The sequence below is a fragment of the Coffea eugenioides genome, chromosome 10 (assembly GCF_003713205.1).
Source record: "Coffea eugenioides isolate CCC68of chromosome 10, Ceug_1.0, whole genome shotgun sequence".
Lineage (NCBI taxonomy): Eukaryota > Viridiplantae > Streptophyta > Magnoliopsida > Gentianales > Rubiaceae > Coffea > Coffea eugenioides.
The window spans coordinates 4,533,496-4,553,633 of record NC_040044.1 but is presented as its reverse complement, the minus strand read 5'-3'; the positions used below and the strand labels follow the sequence as shown (position 1 = coordinate 4,553,633).

The 20,138-nt window shown below is 36.9% G+C and overlaps 3 protein-coding genes across 3 annotated transcripts; all 3 read left to right on the top strand.

Moving 5' to 3' along the window:
• The first annotated feature begins 6,747 nt into the window (after positions 1-6,747).
• Positions 6,748-9,926, top strand: LOC113749838 (isoflavone 2'-hydroxylase-like). Its single transcript, XM_027293706.1, has 2 exons — positions 6,748-7,722; positions 9,293-9,926. Exons 1-2 carry the CDS (start codon positions 6,820-6,822, stop codon positions 9,911-9,913), a joined length of 1,524 nt encoding a protein of 507 aa, XP_027149507.1. The 5' UTR covers positions 6,748-6,819; the 3' UTR covers positions 9,914-9,926.
• A 4,233-nt stretch (positions 9,927-14,159) lies between these two features.
• On the top strand, positions 14,160-15,395 carry LOC113749289 (cytochrome P450 81E8-like). The gene is made up of 2 exons (XM_027292976.1): positions 14,160-15,215; positions 15,366-15,395. The coding sequence occupies exons 1-2, from the start codon at positions 14,307-14,309 to the stop codon at positions 15,393-15,395; spliced, it is 939 nt and encodes a 312-aa protein (XP_027148777.1). The 5' UTR covers positions 14,160-14,306.
• A 732-nt stretch (positions 15,396-16,127) lies between these two features.
• On the top strand, positions 16,128-17,198 carry LOC113748863 (cytochrome P450 81D11-like). Its single transcript, XM_027292443.1, has one exon. It carries the CDS (start codon positions 16,428-16,430, stop codon positions 17,055-17,057), a length of 630 nt encoding a protein of 209 aa, XP_027148244.1. The 5' UTR covers positions 16,128-16,427; the 3' UTR covers positions 17,058-17,198.
• Positions 17,199-20,138: the final 2,940 nt, after the last annotated feature.

Here is a 20,138-nt window from a genome sequence, read left to right as displayed (position 1 = left end):
TCAAAACTTTATTGCAAGACTTTAAACTCGTTGAGACATGCAATACGATGGATCTTTGGCCTGAAGTGAATTACCAATTTAATTTTTTTTTCTTTTTAGATTTTAAAAATTAAGCTAATTAAACAGTAAGCACGTAGCATGTTACATATCATTCATATACATTTCCCTATAATTATTCATAGGTAGAAGCTTAAGTTAACAATGATGGGATTGAATTAGCACCAGTAATCCGCATGCGTGTCCGTGCTTGAATGTCTAATCTTTTTCCCATTACCTCCTAAATTAACTATTCGTCTGGCTAAATAGTATTGAATCAATCCCAAATAAAAATTCTTAAGCTCTTTAAGTTAAATTATTATCAATAATAATGATGGGGTTTAATTTGCACAGAATTGGCATGTGTGTCGGTGCGTGAATATACAACCTTTTGGCTTTTCATCGAGAAGCCAAAAAAAAAAAGGGTCAACATCAGTATATAAAACTTTTACTGACCATTCAAACCAGTACGGATGTGTCCATCTGAAATAGTCACAGTATGGGTTCAATAAAAATCCCCGACAGATTTGCAGTGGCGTGAGAATCCTATCCTATCGTCTTGCTTGCTTGGCAAACACCTTTGAGTTCAAACCACCGTGCGTTGGTTCGATGATTACCAAAAAAGATTAAATCTCTTTTTTAAATTGTAGAATTTGGTTGGATTTATATATTTATTAATAGTTTTTTTAGATTCTCATTTTTATAGAATAGAATAGATTATATTATAGAAATATTATTATCGTGACAAATAAAAAAAAAAAGAACACCTTTTGTTGAAGCATTCGTTTTCAAAATTCAATTCGCGGGTCTAATGATTTCCATTTTTGTGTTCTTTACTTAAAACTCAATTGTCCTATTTCTTACATGCCAGAATGCCTGGTCCATATGGATCTAGCTCAAAAGGATCTTTAATTTATCATAAGGATAAAAAATGAAAAAAATAATCCATCCCAGGTGATAAAGTAAGTGCAGGTGAACATTTTTTGCGGTTTTAAGCTAGTTACCACTTGGCATCGTAAGCGAACATGTTTATGTGATAATACTGAGTAGGAAAAATTATTCAAAATGTCCCTTATATGCTACCAAATAAAATTTTTTATTCTTTACTTTTAAAATATTAACTTTACATTTCTTACAAGTTCAAGTGAGTAAATGTTGGTCTCAACCTAAGTTTTAGTTCAAAATCACCACGTGACTCACACGTAATAATTTTTTATATACAAAAAACATCAAATCCCACTTTTATAATGGTAAAAATGAATATGAATCGGGTCACATTTCACTTTTTTGAAAAAAGAATGAATATAGTTCTAGTCAGATTTAGCATTTTTAGAGGTAAAAATGAATATGAAACAGGTAATTTGTTTAACTATATATGGGGTTTAATTTTTTTGTCCCTAAAAAAATTAACTATGTGGGCTACGCGATGGATTTAAGGTAAAAAACGGTCAAAACTTAGGTTGGGATCAAAATTTATCGATTTGATTTTGTATTGGACGTAAAATTATTATTTTAAAAGTAAAGGACCAAAAAATTCACCTTGACAATACATGAGGGATATACGGATACAATTAACTATGAACATTTCCTTATACATAATAAGATGTTTTGGGCACTATTCACTGCTTTTTAATCTGCTCACCTTGGGGGTATTTTCATCATTTTACTCACTTGTTGCTGCTTCTGCTACGTGGTGTACAAGAGGCAGATGCATGTGTGTTGGTTTGGATGACGGATTTGCCCTCTACATGCCCATCGGTAAGGTTTTGTGGTCATCTTATCATGTTTGTACTTATTTGCTTGTTTGATGTACAATAATAACATTTTTATAATCTAATTTAGAGGGGAGTCTAAAGACGTTGAGTGTAAGGGGCTAGTAGACATAAAAACTTGACTAAATAAAAGGGGTACTCTGACTTCCTTTGAACTTTTTTTAAAATAGGTGAAGTTTGAATACCTAACCTACTACAATCCAAAGAGGGATTTAGTTCCTTTTCGGCAAAATTTCATATCTTAGAGTATTTTATTGGTTTATATGTCACATACTGAAATCAGCTTCTCTGATGGCGTGTTGCCATGTGTGCTAAGCATTAGTGGTTGTAGTATTAATGAGATTTGATGGTAGAGTTCAATCAAAAAATAGTGGGTCCATTTGAACGATGAGCTTTTAGATATTTGCATAAAATTTTACTACAGTTTACTGTAAAATTTGTCAAATAACTTTTTTTATATTTGAGAATTTATAAAAATTAAATTTTCTAATTTTTTCTTTTCCTTTTCTTTTTCTTCCTTTTTCTTTCATTTCTTTCCTCTTTTCTCCTTCCCTGTCACTACCACTACTCCAACCTGAGACCTCCGTTGCCTGCAACCTTTTTATTTTGTTTCTCTCCCTCCTCCTCCTTCTTTCCCCTTTCTCCCTCCACTCTTACTGCACTATCCAAATCCAGCAAGGGAGAGGGGTGGAGGTTGCGGAGCTATGGAAGAGAAGGAGGAGGAGGGGGACATAGGGGATGAGGAGAAAAAGGAGTGGTGGGGGAAGGGGAGAAGAAGGAGGAGGGGGAGAAGGAGAGGGAAAGAAATAAAGAGAGAGGAAAAAAGAAAAGAGAAAAATGCAGTTTTGCTATCCAAAATTTTGACATACAAACTGTTTTAGTCCACAAATTTTGGATGAAAACAAATCTAGTATCCAAATTTTCAATTTTTGAACACATTTAGTACCTTTAACAGTTTTTTTTTCTTTTCAAATTACTATCGGGAAGAGTCATGTGATAGTAACATGTTCAACAATAATTGTATAAAAAATGCCAAAAAAAAATGTAAAATATCCTTCTGGCACTAAGTACCAAAAGAGATATTTTTAAAACTTTAATCACTTGCCCAACTCTGCTCAGCTTGTTCCTTTTCTCCTTCTTTTGCTATATTTCATTTTCACGTTAGTGTCAGAATGATATTTTATATATTTTTGGCATGTTTTTATAGCCGGACATGTGACTCTTATGTGACTCCTTTAGAGTTTAGATAGCAATTTGGGAAAAAAACATTCAAGGGTACTAAATGTGCTTAAAAGTTAAAAGTTTGGGTACCAAATTTATTTTTGCCCAAAATTTGAGAACTAAAACAGGTTATGTGTTAACATTTGGATACAAAAACTGCATTTTTCTAAAAAGAAAAAAGATTAAGGATGACTCATACACGAGGTGGTAGTGGGGGCAGCAGCGGCGATGGACGAAGAGATGGTTAGGAATGATGGCGGTGGAAGAAAGAGTGGATGTGTGTTGAATATTTTGAGATATGTATTTTAAAAATTTTGTGTATTGTTTGAGGTCCCTATAGATAAAATTATTAGAAGACTTGTCTAATAAAGACAAGGAAAAAGCAGGAGTAAAAAACACACCCAGTATTTTCTAGAGTTTGATTACATATTTGTCCTTGGAGATGCTTATTCCATGGACCCAGTATCTTCCGTTGTTGGCTAACAGAATAATTCCCCTTCAAATCTTCCGAATTGCTTCTTCTTCCACCGTATCACCAAATGCTCCATGCATACCATTTATACTGCTCTCTTTTCTTCCGAATAGCTTTTTAACTGTGAAATAAAATACACGAGTAAATACGGCTATGCCAGGATTCGATGTTCCGAGGTTCGGCCGTCTTTAGATTTTCCGCGTGCAGTATTTGTCAATTGAATTGATGAGGCTAAGTATGTTAACGAAGTCAAGTGTTTGCCCATATGAAGAAAGTATAATTGTAAGCCCTTCACATTTCTAAAATCTGGGACCGGCAACGGATTTCTTATACATGATAAGACCTATTTCAGCAATTTTTACAAGGAGAAGTTAGAGATTTTCAAATTTCACACCGTCTCAGTAATATTTTCTAATAAAATCCAAGTTTTTTTTTTTTTTTTAAAATTTTTCTGCCTCAGAAGTAAGAACATCTTGAACTGTGTCTAAATCATTTTTACGAATAGAGGCAACAGTGAGGGGGAAAGGAAAACACACACTCACACTCATACACATACACACACACACACACACACATTGATGAGAATTAATATGGCCCACACCCATTTCCTTTCTTTAATGTTGAAAAGCGCACAGTCCAGTACTCTCAATTCTGCACCATTAAAACAAGCTCACGTAGATGAATAACTCGTGAATAGGAAAGGGCCGACACTCTTTTTTTGGCTTCATGAAAGTTTCGGACTCTCTTCTTTGCTTAATGAAATGACAAAGAAGATCACCAGCACCTGCAAGCTGTGGTGGCTTTCTTTGAAATGATGAAGGGAGTTTGGCTTTGTGGGTTTGCTTACAATACTGGCTATGGTGATTGTTTACTGTCGGAACTTCATTGTTTATGACAGGACTTACAAATGGCTTTGGGTTTTGACAGTCGTCGTGTTAAAGTTGAAGCGGACACACTTCCAGCGGATCACGGTTACTATAATCCGGTACCAGAGACACGAGAATTGCCAAATTGCGAATTCTGGAGAGAAAGCAATTCATATACGGGTTTTTGTTAAAATTTGGCCTAAATCTACAATCAGGGTGACTTTCTTCCATGATCTTCCAGACTTGGTGAAAGTGGCTTTGTGTTAATTAAAGACCTTTTGGGGTGGAACATAAAGTAGATATCTAGCTGTGTAAAATGGCTTCGGCCTCCATTTAACCGGAAAAAAAAAGAGAAGAAATGACAAATAAATTCAATAAAATACTCTAAGATATGAATTTGCCGTCTATTAATTATTGCATCCACAGATAACTTCCTCTGCTTTGTCTATTTAATTCGCTCAGTTTTCCTTTACTTTTAAGTTAGTTTGAAATTTTTGTACCATTAATAGTGGGGCAAGTTCTTAATAGCGATGATATTATAAGCCGTGCAGGTATAAATTGTTTAGTCGTCCTTCAAAAAAGAACTAATTTTTGTGGTCTTGAGTTATCTATCACTTTCGGACTCTCATTGTTCTTTATAGGAGTTTTACACGTTTAAACAATGTTAGAATTTTTTTCATAACAGAAAAAAAAACGTTTAAGATTTTATAATTAAGAGTGCATAGATCTCCATAAATATACTGCAGAATGATCATTAACCATGCCATGGGGCATTTAAATTGTTATTGAATCTATGTTAAAGTGTTTATGTATTTTTTCTTTGATAGAAAACTGGAAAATTTTATTAAGTTGAAGAAGATAGATCTATAACAATCGCAGAAGAAAGAAAAGACGGTGGAGAAAATCTCCAAGTACAAATATCTAAAATGGAACTAATATTCTTAACTAATAAATGAGTGGGCACATTTAAATTCCTAGGAACCTAATTAGCCTCCCAAATGACGAAATTCTGTAAGCTGACAAAGATATCATCTAACAGCATACTCTATAGGCAGAACTATCATTTTTCATACTTTTAATCATGTTGATGATCTTTAAAGAGTCACCCCCAAAATAATCTTAACAACCTTCAATTGACGTAGAAAAGTAATTGTAGATTTTGCAGCATAGGTTTCAATTACTTTAGAAGTAAAGATACCTAAGATTTTGTGAGAACTACTAGCAACAAAATTACCCCATTCATCCCTTACCACAGCTCCAACTTTAGAGTAGCCATCTTCATAGCATATTGCACCATCAGAATTAGCCTTTAGAAAACTCGCAGGGGGCGTTATCCAGTGAGGAAGAACGTATTGCAATGTTAGGAGATGTGTTTGCTTCCTAATATTTCTGTAAGAAATTGAGAGAGACACCAAACCGAGAGGATCACGATAGGAATCATCAAATAACGCTCCATTTCAGTTAAGCCACAGATTCCAAAGAATTATGCCTACCAAATCCATATCCCGCTTTTTCAAAAAATGAAGAAGGCTAGGCAACCAAGATGAAACTTGTATTCAACTATAATAAAGAACGATGGAGAGTCTGAAACGTGCTTTTGGAATCCCAATATCATTGGACTAAGAAAGAATTGTGGTTGTCGGTGCATCAGCCTCAGCCTATCAACGTTGAGTCCCACTCATTTCTCAATTCTGGACTTCTAATTGCTAATTTAAAAAAATGGATACGATGAATTTCCTTAATCCTCCAGGAATTTTACATTCGATCAATTGGTGATTTTTAATGGAAAATGTATGCTTTTTGGTTAATAACTTTTAACACTCTTTGAATTCTTGCGCCATTCATAAGTTTATGCTTTTTATTTCGTTTTATTTTATGTTTACTACTGACTCCCTAAGGCCATTGCATATACTATTCCTTATTATCATATACCAAAAAAAAAAAAAAAAAAAATCTCCCCTAGAATAAAATATCAAATATTTGTTGTTATCTGTCCACTTACCAATTAATTAGTATAGTATATGTTGATTTTTGTTGGTAATGAAGTAGAAACTCTACGTGACCTACAAACTCCCATTGCATCAGCTACTAACAATTTCCTCAAAGACAAACGAGGATTCTCAAATTCTGTATATCCGACTGCAACTGCAAAGTTTGCTTGCCACATGATCTGCACATGTGTTCCCCTCACGCTAAGTATTTTTCACGTTGCATAATTTTCTCATTATTTTTCCCTATTTATTTTGCAAAGTATCTGATTTCTAACGTGAAACATGTTTCTTGGAATCAAGTGATATATGCAGGCTTATATAACCAAGAAATGCAACCCGAAATGTTGTACCATGTTATTCTCCTAACTCAAGTTTCTACCTCTGGCAATTCTTTCACCATCTGCGAGTTTCCAGTGTTGTCTTTAACTAGCTGAACTTATAAGCTGCTCTCATCTAGTTTCATGGAGCCTGATCTCTACTCTCATCTCATCTTCTACTTCTTCTGTGTTCTCCTTGTCATCCTCAAAAGGTTGCTGTTTCATATTAATACCGCTAACAAGTTACCTCCAAGCCCGCCTGCTCTTCCATTAATTGGCCACCTTTACCTCATCAAGAACGTGCTGCACCGGTCTCTAACTGAACTATCACATCGATATGGTCCAGTTTTCTTCCTCCGTTTTGGCTGCCGATCTTTCGTGGTAGTATCTTCTCCATCTGCCATTGAAGAATGCTTCACAGAGAATGACATTGTATTAGCAAATCGTCCTCACTCTGTCGCTGCGGACCATTTCAGCTATGACTACACAGCATTCGTCTGGGCTCCCTATGGCCATGTCTGGAGGGCTATTCGCCGCCTCACTAATAGTGAAGTGTTCTCATTCAACAGCCTTCAGAAGTCATCCGTCATTCGGGAAGGCGAAATTCGGATCATTCTCCAATCGTTTTACAGAATTTGTAAGAGAGGGAGTCGAAGTATCGATTTGAATCATTGGGTTTCCGTTTATACGCTTAATATCGCGATGAGGATTGTGGCAGGGAAATGCACAGTTGGTAGGGAGGATGCCGGGAATGAGTTGGGGAAGAAAAAGCGTAAAGAAATCAGGGACATATTTACCACGAGTATTACAATGAATTCATGCGACTTTTTTCCAGTATTGAGGTGGATTGGTTACAAAGGGCTCGAAAGGAGTATGATCTCTTTGCAGAACAAGAGGGATAAATTCTTGCAGGGCCTAGTAGATGAAATTCGACGGGATAAATTGGACAAGGAGAAGAAGAATGCCACCTTGATTGGGAGTCTTCTATCCCATCAAGACCAAGAACCTGACTTTTACTCGGATCAACTTATCAGAAGCATTCTAATGGTATGTGGGCTATGCAATTCTCTCTCTCTCCATGTTTCTGTACTTCTTTCCATTCGAGAAGATCATAGCAATTCTTGAACTTATTAATTCAAATGAATCTCGTAGTTACGGATGATTTCATGTATTTGTTGACTTGACTTCAATAGAGTTAATTGGATAATGGACATACGATTCCTACTAAAGCAAACCCATATAGAGCACGGGAAATCCAGGCCAGCTGATTTTATGATCCTGTACTAGTTCTCTTAGCTGTTGTAGAGTTGGAGTTAGGCAAGATTCATGACGTCTATAGTCCTCCTGATTTTTATTTGCCTTTTTGCTTTTTTTATTTTTATTTTTATTTGCCTATGGTCCTCCTCATTTTTATTTGCCCTTTTGCCTTTTTTTTGGGGGAAGATATTCATGATTTTTGTTGAGCTGTAGTCGTTATCACTCCAGCTGCTCCAAAAAAAAAAATACTCAAGTTCAGCTAACATGAGCAGAAGGCATTTATTTAGTCTTTGTTGAATAAAGTAGGGGTGTTGTTGACTCGAGTTGAGATGAAGTACCACCGTACGTGAACTTGAACTCGATTACTATTAGTGCTACTTGAGTTCGATCTCGAACAAGTATAAAAATTTGATTTTAAACTCGACTCGACATGATGAAAATTAAATTTGAACTCAACTTGTTTGAGCTCGAGTAAACCGCAAGCCTTGTTAGACTCGAGCTACTTGAGCTCGAGTTTAAGTTTGAGTTTTGAGATCAAACTGAGTGGTTTTTTTTCCTTGTTTTTAATTTTTTACATTTTAGATTTATCATATTATCATTTTGCCATTCATCACTTTTTTGACTAAACATTATTTCATGTAAATTTATTAAAATACGAACTCAGAATAGTCATTCTATAATTAAAATATATTATATATAAATAATATAAATGCTCCATTAAACTTGTTGAATATTCGAGTAGTTATTACTAATATTCGAACTTGACTCGTTACACGAAACGAGTAGCTTGAGCTCAAACTTGAATTCGATCAAATCAAATTCGAGCCAAACTTTTGACCAAACCGCTCGATCACCTGCTCGGTCCCACATACCTAGAACAAAGTCCTTCTTGCAGTGTATCCACAAGTATCACTCGTGGGTACTCTCATAGTCTGTACCAATTCCTGCTTCATGGTAATCATACTTTTTCCTTGCTCCATGTATACGAGCAAGCTTTAAAATGATTCCGGAAATACTCGGGACTATTTACTGATATTGGGGATAAGCAATCCTGGAACTTCATGAGAAAGTTGGCTTCTTGCAAATTATGTAGTGGAAGATTACCGCCTAAAGTCCGTGCTTGTTTTTGCATTTTGTAATCTGACCTTAAAGAATGCCTTTTATTTGATAACTGAACTAAATAGTGATTTCTCACTAATACTGCATCTTCTCAAGTGCTTTAGCAAGAATCACAAGTAGTAAGAAGTGCGACTTTGAGTTTTTGGCCAAAGGCCGTCGTAGTTCTGCCAATTTTATAGTCTTGATTGTTGGTCTTTGAGAACACGTTTATTTTTCGGAATCTAACAAAAAAATGCTTCAGATTATGTTTGTGGCAGGAACTGAAACATCTATCGTGACAACTGAATGGGCTATGTCGCTTTTATTGAGTCATCCAGAGGCAATGAATAAACTGAGAAGGGAAATTGACAACAATATAGGACATAGGAGATTGCTGGATGAATCTGATCTTCCAAAGCTTCCGTATCTGCGCTGCATTGTGAACGAGACAATGAGACTGTATCCTCCAGCACCTCTTTTGCTACCTCATTGTCCATCGGAAGATTTCACCGTTGGGGGATATGATATCCCAAAAGGTTCAACGCTTATAGTTAATGCTTGGGCCATGCAACGGGATCCCGAAGTCTGGGAGGAGCCAGAAATGTTCAAGCCAGAGAGATTTCAGGCAATGGAAATGGAGAAAGAAAGGTTCAACTTTGTACCATTTGGGGTGGGAAGGAGAGCTTGTCCTGGAGCCAACATGGGCATTAGAAATATTTCATTGGCAGTGGGATCATTCATTCAGTGCTTTGATTGGAGAAAGATTGAAGAAGATGAAATCAACACAAGCTATACCACCAGAATTACATTGTCCATGGCTAAGCCTTTGGAGGTCATGTGCATTCCACGACAAGAATCAATCCAACTCCTCTCCCAGTTATGAGAGATTTACCCAATATATGCGTTCCAAAAATCGAACTAAGTTATGGGAGAATAACCCAATATATGTTCGAAAAATCAAATTAGTTAGCAGGTAAGTTTAATCCAAGATATTGTGTCTACTAAAGAAAGAAAAATGTACTTTTACTTTTCAAAATAGGGTTACAAGAAACCATCCACGAGAGTAATACAATCAATAGATTATATTATATAAATAGTAGCAATTACAACCAAAAAAAAAAATAATTACAAACCCGTACAGTACAAATAGTGGGATTAGAAATTTACGTATAACGAGCCTCGAACTAGAATCTTTAATTCTTATAATCTCAATTTTGATCACTAAACTAAAGCTATTTTGGGATTTAAGTTTTTTTTTTCCATGCAAATCTAATTTCCAACAACAAACTTAGTCAACAAGATATGAGACATGTACTTCCCATAGACTCATTTCAATTGATTAAAGATGCAAGCGTCATTTAGAAGAAGAAAGTGCCCTTCCGTGTATGGAAACTACAATATCAAAGTATTTTGAATCCTATGTATTAATCAAAAAATACTTGTTGGCTATTTGGATTTCGAATTACAAGCTGAATTTGAAGCTAATTTCAGTAGACTAGTGGATTCAATTCTGCAGAGCTACACAATTCGACGAAACCAAATTTGATTTTGAAAAAAAAAAAAGACTGAATACCAGAAGATTGGAGATTTAAAATTTCATAGCCAAATAAAAAAGAAATTCTACGACCTAATTTGGGGAAGAAGGGCTCGGGTGAGACAGCGGCATGACGCCCCCGGGCAGCTCAGTCGGTCACGCTTTCCTCTTTAGGGGCGTTGTCCGGCCTTGGGCAACCAAAGTTCGAGTCTGCCTGGAGTTACCGTGTCCGGAGTGGAGTGGGGCTTCCTCTCTCGGATCGCAGGAAATTAGTCGAATCCCGTAAAAATTGACCCGGACACTTCTGTGTCGAAAAAAAAAAAAAAAAAAAGACAGCGGCATGACAACCCACTTTCTAGGAGTAGGGCCGTCGAACGGGTCTTGTCGTCTGCTTCTGAGTCTCTGACCCAAAACGAAAAAGAAGAAGAAAAGGTACATGGAAAAGGGCAAAAAAAATACCTGCTCGTGATTCTACAGTAAAAGGTTCTCGGTTACTTAGAGTGTGAGAAAATTTTAGTGTGCAACCTCAAAAATTTATCCGACAAGGAATTTTGCAACCGGAAAATCATTCAAAATGTAACTCATATTTTATTAAATAATTTATTTTATTTTTTACTTTTAAAATATTAACTTTATATCCCTTACAAATTTAAATTAATAAAATTTAGTCTTAATCTAAGATTTTGACCGCTTTTTAACCTGAAATTACTACATGACTGATATGCAGTCATTGTTTATATGCAAAAAAGTTAGATCCCACTCTTTTAGTGGCAAAATGAATATAGATTAGGTCAGAATCTATTTTTTTTAGGAAAAAAATCAATATAGGACAGATAAGAACTTACTTTTCTGGAATAAAAATGAATATAAATCTAGTTATTTGTTTAACTATAAATGGAATCCAATATTTTTGTCCCAAAAAAATGATCATGTTAGGTTATGTGATGGTTTTAGAGTAAAAAGTAGTTGAAAACTTAGAATGAGATCAAATTTTATCAACTTGATTTTATAAGTGATGTAAAGTTATCATTTTAAAAATGAAGGGCAACAAAATTCTTGACGAAATATGATGGACTTTTTAATGATTTTTCGTTTTACAACTCTTTTTTTTCCTAAAGAACCAACATACACAAAAGAGCAAACTACTAAATTCTCCTCATTTTCCGTACTAATCCGTGTATTGAAAGTTCTTCTTGGCATGTTAGTGGAAAACTATAGGGATGGCAATGGGGGCGGGTGCCCGCGGGGGGTTCTCGGGACGGGGGGGGGAATTTTTTCCCCCAGTTTAGAAACGGGGCTCCCCCGCCCCATCCCTCGCCCCGCCACCCGCAAAAAAAAAAAAAATTATATATAGGGTTAAAAACAAAAAAGCCTCCTGTGCTAAACCTAATATACAAATAAGCCCCCTATGGTTTCAAAATATACAACGCGATACCTCATGTTTTGAACTAAGTTGTAATCGTGACGGAAATTGGTAAAATTAACGGGACTGATGTACTGAAAGCTAAATACAAATTCTTTATACTTAATTTTTAGCAAATATTCCTATTGTACCCCTTAGCTCCCAATAAAACTCTAGCGATGCTTGTGTACAGAAATCGATTTTCTACTTGATTGAGAGAAAAAGAAATCTTCTTTTGTTTTCCCTTTTCTCCCAAAAAAACCAAACAACCAGCAGCAATCGTACATCCATTCATACTCCCCTTTCCAGTATCTTTCCAGTTTTTTACGTCTGCACTCATGAGAATCCCTATTTGGGTTCTCTTGCTCGTCACTCTCTGATTCTTTTCCACTCCACTTTTATACGAAAAGACTCCAGACTCATTCTTTTCTTGAATTTGTGTCCCTGATTTTTTTCTTTGTCTGCATTAACTGCTCCAGCCTTGAATTCTAACGCCTTCTACTCATCACATTGATCAATCCTGTCTGGGCTTCGGTTTTTTTATCGATATTTCCATTTGGGTTTTAGTGGGCTTCTGTTAAATTTTCTCTTTTGTGATATTGTTTCCCCCCTGAATTCTTCTTTTGCTGCAGTAACTGCTCCAGTCCTTAATTTCAGCTCTACAATTCTTACTGGGTTTTTGTTTCTTGATCAAAATTTTATATGCGCTTTCCTTGAATTTCGACGATACCAGGGAATTAGTGGGGTTGGTGGCTTAAAATCATCAGTCTTGAAAAAAGCCAGGAGCCAAGAAGATATAGGGAAATGAAACATGTCTTCGTCGTTGGGGAAAACAGTGTCAGCTTGTTGGCGACCTTTGAGTCAATATGTACGTGTGAACAGGGATGATAATAGCAACCGCAATATTAACAATGAAGATGCTAGTATCACTATGTTAGGCGAGGAAGATGACCCCTCGATTTGGTACAAAGATCTTGAGAAGCATTTTTGTGGAGAATTCTCTTTTGCTGCGGCTCAGGCCAACAGTAATGCTTTTAATATACTGTAATGCTTTTAATTTGAATGAGGAGTGAACTGGTGCATGTTTGTTCTTTTGCAAAAGTTTTGGCCAAGAAAGTTGCTAGACTGAAGGAAGAGAGAATGGAGAAAGAATAATTTGACTGTGTTCAATATGCTTTTGGTTATTTATACAAGGGTATTTTGGTCCTTTCATCAGTTCTCGTTAATTTTACCGATTTCCGTCAGGGTTACAAGTTAGTCCAAAGCATGAGGTATCGCGTTGTATATTTTGAAACCACAGGGAGCTTATTTGTATATTAGGTTTAGCACATGAGGCTTTTTTGTTTTTAACCCTTATATATAATATGTAATTTAATTAGTTATAAGCTTATGATAATGATATTATTAGTTAGATGTATTATATAATGTATATTAGTGTATGTAATATAATTGATATTATCAATTATACGAATAATTAGACATGTCTACTAATAGAATTTATTAATTAGTTATACTAAATTTACTAATACATTTATACTAAATTTCTAATTACACTTAATAGAATAACACTTTTTTCTCAAAAAAAAAGCACAAACACAATAATGAATTAGTGATTGTATTTGTACCAAAAGTGAAAACTTAACTATTTTAGTTGTATTTATTTCATCATGTTGGATTGTATTCAAATAACTTTTGTTTGATTGTTTTTATGAGTTTCAATTGTAAAATTAAAATGAATAATAACTTGATGATGTGTTGATATTTTAGTACTTGATTATTTATTAAAATTTAACTCTAATAAAATTTTATTAACCCCGCGGGAAAAATTTTATTAACCCCGCAGGTACCCCCGCGGGGAAAGCGGGGCGGGGCGAGGGCGGGGCGGGGAGAGTGGGAGGCGAGGGGCGGGGCGGGGGAGTTTGTAGGCAGCGGGGCGGGGGAGGGGGAGGGGTCCCCGCCCCAACCCCGCCCGTTGCGATCCCTAGAAAACTACCGGTGACTTTGACTCTTCCTTGATCTAGAGTCAAAATCTGCAAGCTTTTAATTTTAAAAGACCTTTTTTCTGCAATTGATTGATGTCGACAATTATTTGAGATATTTCAATGTGTAATTCTTGCCAATTGCTTGTCTGAATTAGTGAGCTTATATACATCAAATGACAAAGTTCCTCCCACAATTAGGTCATGAATTTCCTGTTTCATGAATAATTAACATTATCCAATAACCAATAACTTTGGCCTTATCAGTTTGACCTTTTAGCACACCTCTGTTCAACGCAAGAGGGGACAAAAATAGCAGAAGTTAACGAAGAAGTCTCTGTGTGATTTTCAGATTTAGGCCATGGAGAATCTCTGCTACTACCTCGTCACCATCTTATTGTGTTCTTTACCTTTACTTCTCATCTCCAAAAGCTTGCTTTTCAACCATGTCAAGAACAAGAAGTTACCACCAAGTCCACTAGCTCTGCCAATAATTGGCCATCTTTACCTTATCAAGAGCTCACTCTTCCGAGACTTGACTTCATTATCATCAAGATATGGTCCAATTTTCTTTCTCCAATTCGGCCGCCGTTCCTTTGTTGTTGTGTCATCTCCATCCGCCATTGAAGAGTGCTTCACCAGGAATGATATCATACTTGCAAACCGTCCTCGTGGCATGGCAGGGGACAGGTTTTCCTATAACTATACAGTCGTTGGGATAGCCCCATATGGCCACTTGTGGAGGGTTCTTCGTCGCCTCTTGGTCGTTGAATCTTTCTCTTTCAACAGCCTCCAGAGGACTTCATTTATCAGGGAAGAAGAAATTAAGATGATTCTCAGGTCAATTTACAGAATTTCAAAGAATGGAAGCCTAATAAGAGTTGATTTGAACCATTGGATTTCAGTTTTTACACTCAATGTTATCATGAGGATGCTTGTTGGACGATGCTCCATCAGAGAGGAGGATGCTGGAGAGGAGTTGGGGATGCAAATAATTAAAGAATTCAGGGAAATGTTTGCTTCAGGGATTGCGCTGAATTTGTGTGACTTCTTTCCTATATTAAGATGGATTGGCTACAAGGGACTGGAAAAGGAAATGATCTCTTTGCACAAGAAGAGAGATAAACTCTTTCAGGGTTTCATAGACGAATTTCAATGTTCAGATACTCTGCTGGACAAGGATAAGAAGGCATTGATTGCAAATCTGCTTGCTTGTAAGGAAAAAAAATCTGATTTTCTATCAGATGACATCATAAAAGGTTTTGCGTTGGTAAGTGCAAAATGTAATTTCTCCGTCTTTCTTACTTCATGAGCTTATCCCACTTTGCTAAGGCAGTGAAATTTAGACTAGCAGAATATACTCTTTGCCCACCACCAATCTGCATTTAACTTGTTTCACTTTCTCGATTGCTATCTTCAGCAATATAATGTTAATATGGTTATCAATTAAATTCATTACGCTCCAGTGAGGCAACAGTAAGAGCTCTATATGAGCCTTTAGCAATTGATTCTTTGCCTGTGGGAGCTAACTAATAGAAGGCGGCATGCATCAGTTATAGCCTCTTCGTGTGAATATATTACCTATTCAAAACTATCCTAAAGATACATGTCAACATATATTGTACTGGGGCGAAAATTACTCCTACAATTATATCGGACTGACCCCGGAAGAATCAGGCAAACTTGTATTAACATGTCCTGGTAGAGTGACAAATAAAGCTATTCTTAAGAAGAACATCTTGTTAAAGAATTCTTTTGGAATCGGAATAAGTGTTAAAAGAATTTTATTTTGATGTTATTTCAAGAGTAAAGGTTGATAGTTTAAATAGACTTGATCTAACCCGATCATTGAAAACTGTTTATCAATCGATTCTTCTTAAAGAGAAGCTAGGATCCGTTATAGGTGATAACGAAGTTTTGGAGCTTGTGAATTCCTTTATTTTCTCTTGGCTCATTCTGATTATGATAATGAATTAGAAATAGACTCATGTGGAGTTAGTGTTCCTCCAACCGGCTTTCTTACAAAAGTCCTGCATAATTTAGCATCAACTGACTTGGATCATGAGTTTAATAAGTTGTATCCGTATATAGCATAGAGTCGTTATGCCATACTTTGGATTCTGATACTAAGATAAGATTAGTAATCAAGGTCAAAATCTGATACTTTATGCTTAGTTTTGTTATGTGTTATGCTAGTGGATAAGATTTCTAGCATGAAATTTTAATTAGCAAAATTCGTGAAAACAACCACCCTTAATTTCACAATCAATCTTATGAAATGATAATGGCTTCAGCCTTGATGCATTTGAGCGCATTGGTTGTCATTTGCCATCATCCTTTCCCTTGCTTGTGCTTGGCAAAGCTTTTCAGAAGGATGATCCTGTTGGACAACGTATTTAAAAGCAACCTTTCTGGGATTAGTTCCGACCCTAATTTTAGCCATATTTATTTTGACTAACAAAAGCAACCGTTGATTCAGATAATGCTTACAGCCGGAAGAGAAACGTCCACACTGACCACTGAATGGGCTATGTTGCTTTTACTGAATCACCCGAAGGCACTACAGAAACTAAGGACTGAGATTGACAACAGCGTAGGACATGGAAGGCTGGTGGATGAATCTGATATTCCAAAGCTTCCCTATCTTCGTTGTGTTGTCAATGAGACATTGAGACTGTACCCCGCGGCACCACTTCTGATACCTCATCATGCATCTGAAGACTGCCGAGTCGGGGGGTATGATATTCCAAAAGGTACGATTGTTTTAGCTAATGCATGGGCCGTGCATAGGGATCCAAAACTCTGGGAGGAGCCTGAGAAATTCATGCCAGAAAGATTCGAAGGGAAGGGATTAATGGATAAAGAAGAGTTCAATTCCAAGTTTTTACCATTTGGGATAGGGAGGAGAGCTTGCCCCGGAGCCAATCTAGGCATTCGGAATGTCTCATTGGCAGTGGGTACATTCATCCAGTGTTTTGATTGGGATAAAGTTGAAGAGGATGGTGAATTGGACGTTAACTTTAGCAACAGAATCACTCTGAAGAAGGCTAACCATTTGGAGGCCATATGCGCTCCACGCCAGGAATCAATCCAACTTCTCTCTCAACTTTGAAAGCCAACTAGAAGCAGTGAATTGTGGTAGCAGAAGCTATCATGTTGTTATCATGAAGTGGCAGGCAAGACTATTCTTAATTATTGTACTAGAACTTAGCCATCCTTTGTGTATAAAATCTTTATTTCTGTTTACAACTAATATTCGATCTGTGTGTTCACATTAAACAACTTGCTTAATGCGCATAATGTGCAAAAGGAATAAATGTACACATCTCTCAAATCACAAGTCACTTTAGCCAAGTTTTGTGCGAGAATTTGTGACCAAATCTAAAAACAATGCTAACTTTTAACAACTGTACCTATTGTCTTAGAGTGTTTGTTTCTAGGGGAATGCAAGTATCTTAGTGACAAAATCCAACGTTGGTGGAAGGTCATACTAATTCTGTGGCAGGCAGGAAGATATCTATGGAATCTCCTCTTTTGCCATCTATACATATCAGGCTAATGTTGCTGTCGCTTTGGCCATTGATTTGATTACTGCCTATATCAGATCGATAAGAGTGAAAGTGTGAAACTTACATAGCTACATCACTTGCCTTTGCTTCTCCAGCATGGCTTTGGATTCAGAGGTCCTCTACTGGACATTAATCTTGATTACTATTTCCAATAATGTCGATTGATATGTTCTCGGCAAAGTTGCCCGCGGACATTTGTCAATATGTGCCAATAATGAGGTGGCTTGGTCTTGGGAAAACGTATAGGAAGATGTTGAAGAATTACCAGGGGAAGTTTGACGATTTCATGCACGATCTGAGTGAGGAAAGTTGAAGAACTGAAGTGATTCAGCCTCATCACCTGATCAAAGCAAGACCATAATCCAATCATTATTGTCTTTGCAAGAATCTGACCGAGTTCTACACCCTGGATATTGTCAAAGGAATCGTACTGGTAAGACTTCTAGTATCTATCTGCATCACAAGCCAAACAAGATCATCGCTGTAACTATTGGAACGTTCCTTAATTTTTTCAAGTTAGGTGATGCCAACAACCACATCTATTCTCTTGTTTTCTTTCAATTGTTTGGATAAATCTTTTATCTCCTAACAGTGCCTATATTAGTGGGTTTAGATGCACGTCACATATACAAAATTTAATGTTCAAATTCAAATTAAAAATATTAATCCCCATCATTTTGGAATCATTATTATAGGGTTGAAGTCATTCAATTATTCCAGCAAACTAAATTGAAAAAAAAAATCTTCAATTAGACTAAATTCCAAAGAAGCCTAACGGTTCATTAGATCAGAGATTCCAACATTTAACCTCATTTTGTCAGACCCCTGGGTTTGAGCTCGTGGAATACAGAGAAGGGAAGTGAACGGCAGAGGAAGATTTGGGGAAGAAAAGGAAAAGTGATGGGAAAGAAAAGAGAGCCAAAGCAAGAGAGAGAAAGTAATTCAAATTGTATTAAGTCTGATAATCTTTCCTTCTATTACACTTGCTATTTATAATGGCAGCTAATAGTAGAAACTAAACAAACGTGAGCTAACAGAATAACTAATTCTAACTAACTACCAGAATTAGTCCAACGGCACCGTTTCATGTCCTAGCCCTTATTTTGTTTTATCACTGAAACGCATACACTAAAGAATAAAACGACAAATTATGCCTTAAGTTCCTGACAATCTCCTCCTCATAAAGAAAGCTTGTCCTCAAGCTTTAAAATCTGGAAACATTTTATCAATGAAACTTTTATCCTCCCAGGAGGCCTCCGAGTCTGGCAAATGATTCCACTTGACAAGATATTGTATAACTGGTTGCGAATCCCGCATGACAACCCTGCGTCTAAGCACCTGCTCTGGTTGCAACAAACATTGATCTGAGGAGTCCAACTCTGACAAGACAGCTTCAATAGGCTGACTGCCACCAATCGGCTTCTTAAGAAGTGAAACGTGAAACACCGGATGAACTCTAGCTCCAGGTGGTAATCGTAGCTTATAGGCTACAGCCCCCACCTTCTCAATAATTTGGAAAGGCCCATAATACTTGGCCAACAGCTTTAAGCTCCTTCGGATGACCACAGTTTGTTGCCTATAAGGCTGTAACTTAAGGTAAACCCAGTCCCCCACCTGCAAAGTTCTTTCTGTCCTGTGTTGATCAGTATAGTGTTTCATTCGGTTTTGAGCCTGAGCTAAATTGTCCTTGATTTGTGACGAGATTTGTAGTCTTTCCTGTACTATATCAGCAGCAGCTGGTATCACAACGTCATGGAAGGGTCCCAAAGGAAAAGGCGTCGGCTTGTACCCATATAATGCCTCAAAGGGAGAAAGTTGTAAATTGGTATGGAAGTTGGTATTGTACCAATACTCCGTTGTAGATAACCACTCACTCCACCGTGTTGGATGCTCACTACATATAGATCTTAGGTACGTTTCCAGGCATTGGTTAACTCTCTCGCTCTGCCCGTCGGACTGTGGGTGATAGGAAGAGCTGTAATGGAGTTTAGTTTCCAATAATTTGAACATTTCCTGCCAGAATCCACTGAGAAACACCCTGTCTCAGTTGGACACGATGACTTTCGGCAACCCATGAAGCTTATACACATTATCAAGAAAAATCATAGCTACCTGTTGAACTGAATAAGGATGAGAAAGTCGCATAAAATGGCTGAACTTAGTGAAGCGATCCACTACCACGAATATAGTATCAAACCCCTGCGATAAGGGCAACTGTTCGATCAAATCCATTGTTATTTGGGACCATGTATACTGAGGAACTGGAAGTGGCTGTATCAGCCCGGGGTAAGGGACATTTTCGTGCTTACTCTGTTGGCATATGTCACAAGATCTCACAAATTGTATAACGTCCCTCTTGATTCTGAGCCAGTGAAATAGTGCTTGCACTCTTTGTAGACACCCTTTTTGACCGGAATGTCCCCCAACTGCAGAATCATGCAACGCCTTGATAAGGTTACCTCTGATCCCTTTAGAAGTCCCCACGTACAATTTGCCTTTGAACTTCATCAGACCTTTGTCCAACTGATAATCTGAGTTTGAAGAAGGATCCAGCAGTAGTTGGGGAATGAGCTCCTGGGCCACAGCATCACCTACGTAACTATCTAATAATTCTTGTATCCAAG

Coding starts and splice junctions, on each gene's coding strand:
- LOC113749838 (XM_027293706.1), top strand. CDS start 6,820: ATGGAGCCTGATCTCTACTCTCATCTCATCTTCTACTTCTTCTGTGTT. Junction 7,723..9,292: donor TTATCAGAAGCATTCTAATG/GTATGTGGGCTA, acceptor AAAATGCTTCAG/ATTATGTTTGTGGCAGGAAC.
- LOC113749289 (XM_027292976.1), top strand. CDS start 14,307: ATGGAGAATCTCTGCTACTACCTCGTCACCATCTTATTGTGTTCTTTA. Junction 15,216..15,365: donor TCATAAAAGGTTTTGCGTTG/GTAAGTGCAAAA, acceptor TGCTATCTTCAG/CAATATAATGTTAATATGGT.
- LOC113748863 (XM_027292443.1), top strand. CDS start 16,428: ATGCTTACAGCCGGAAGAGAAACGTCCACACTGACCACTGAATGGGCT.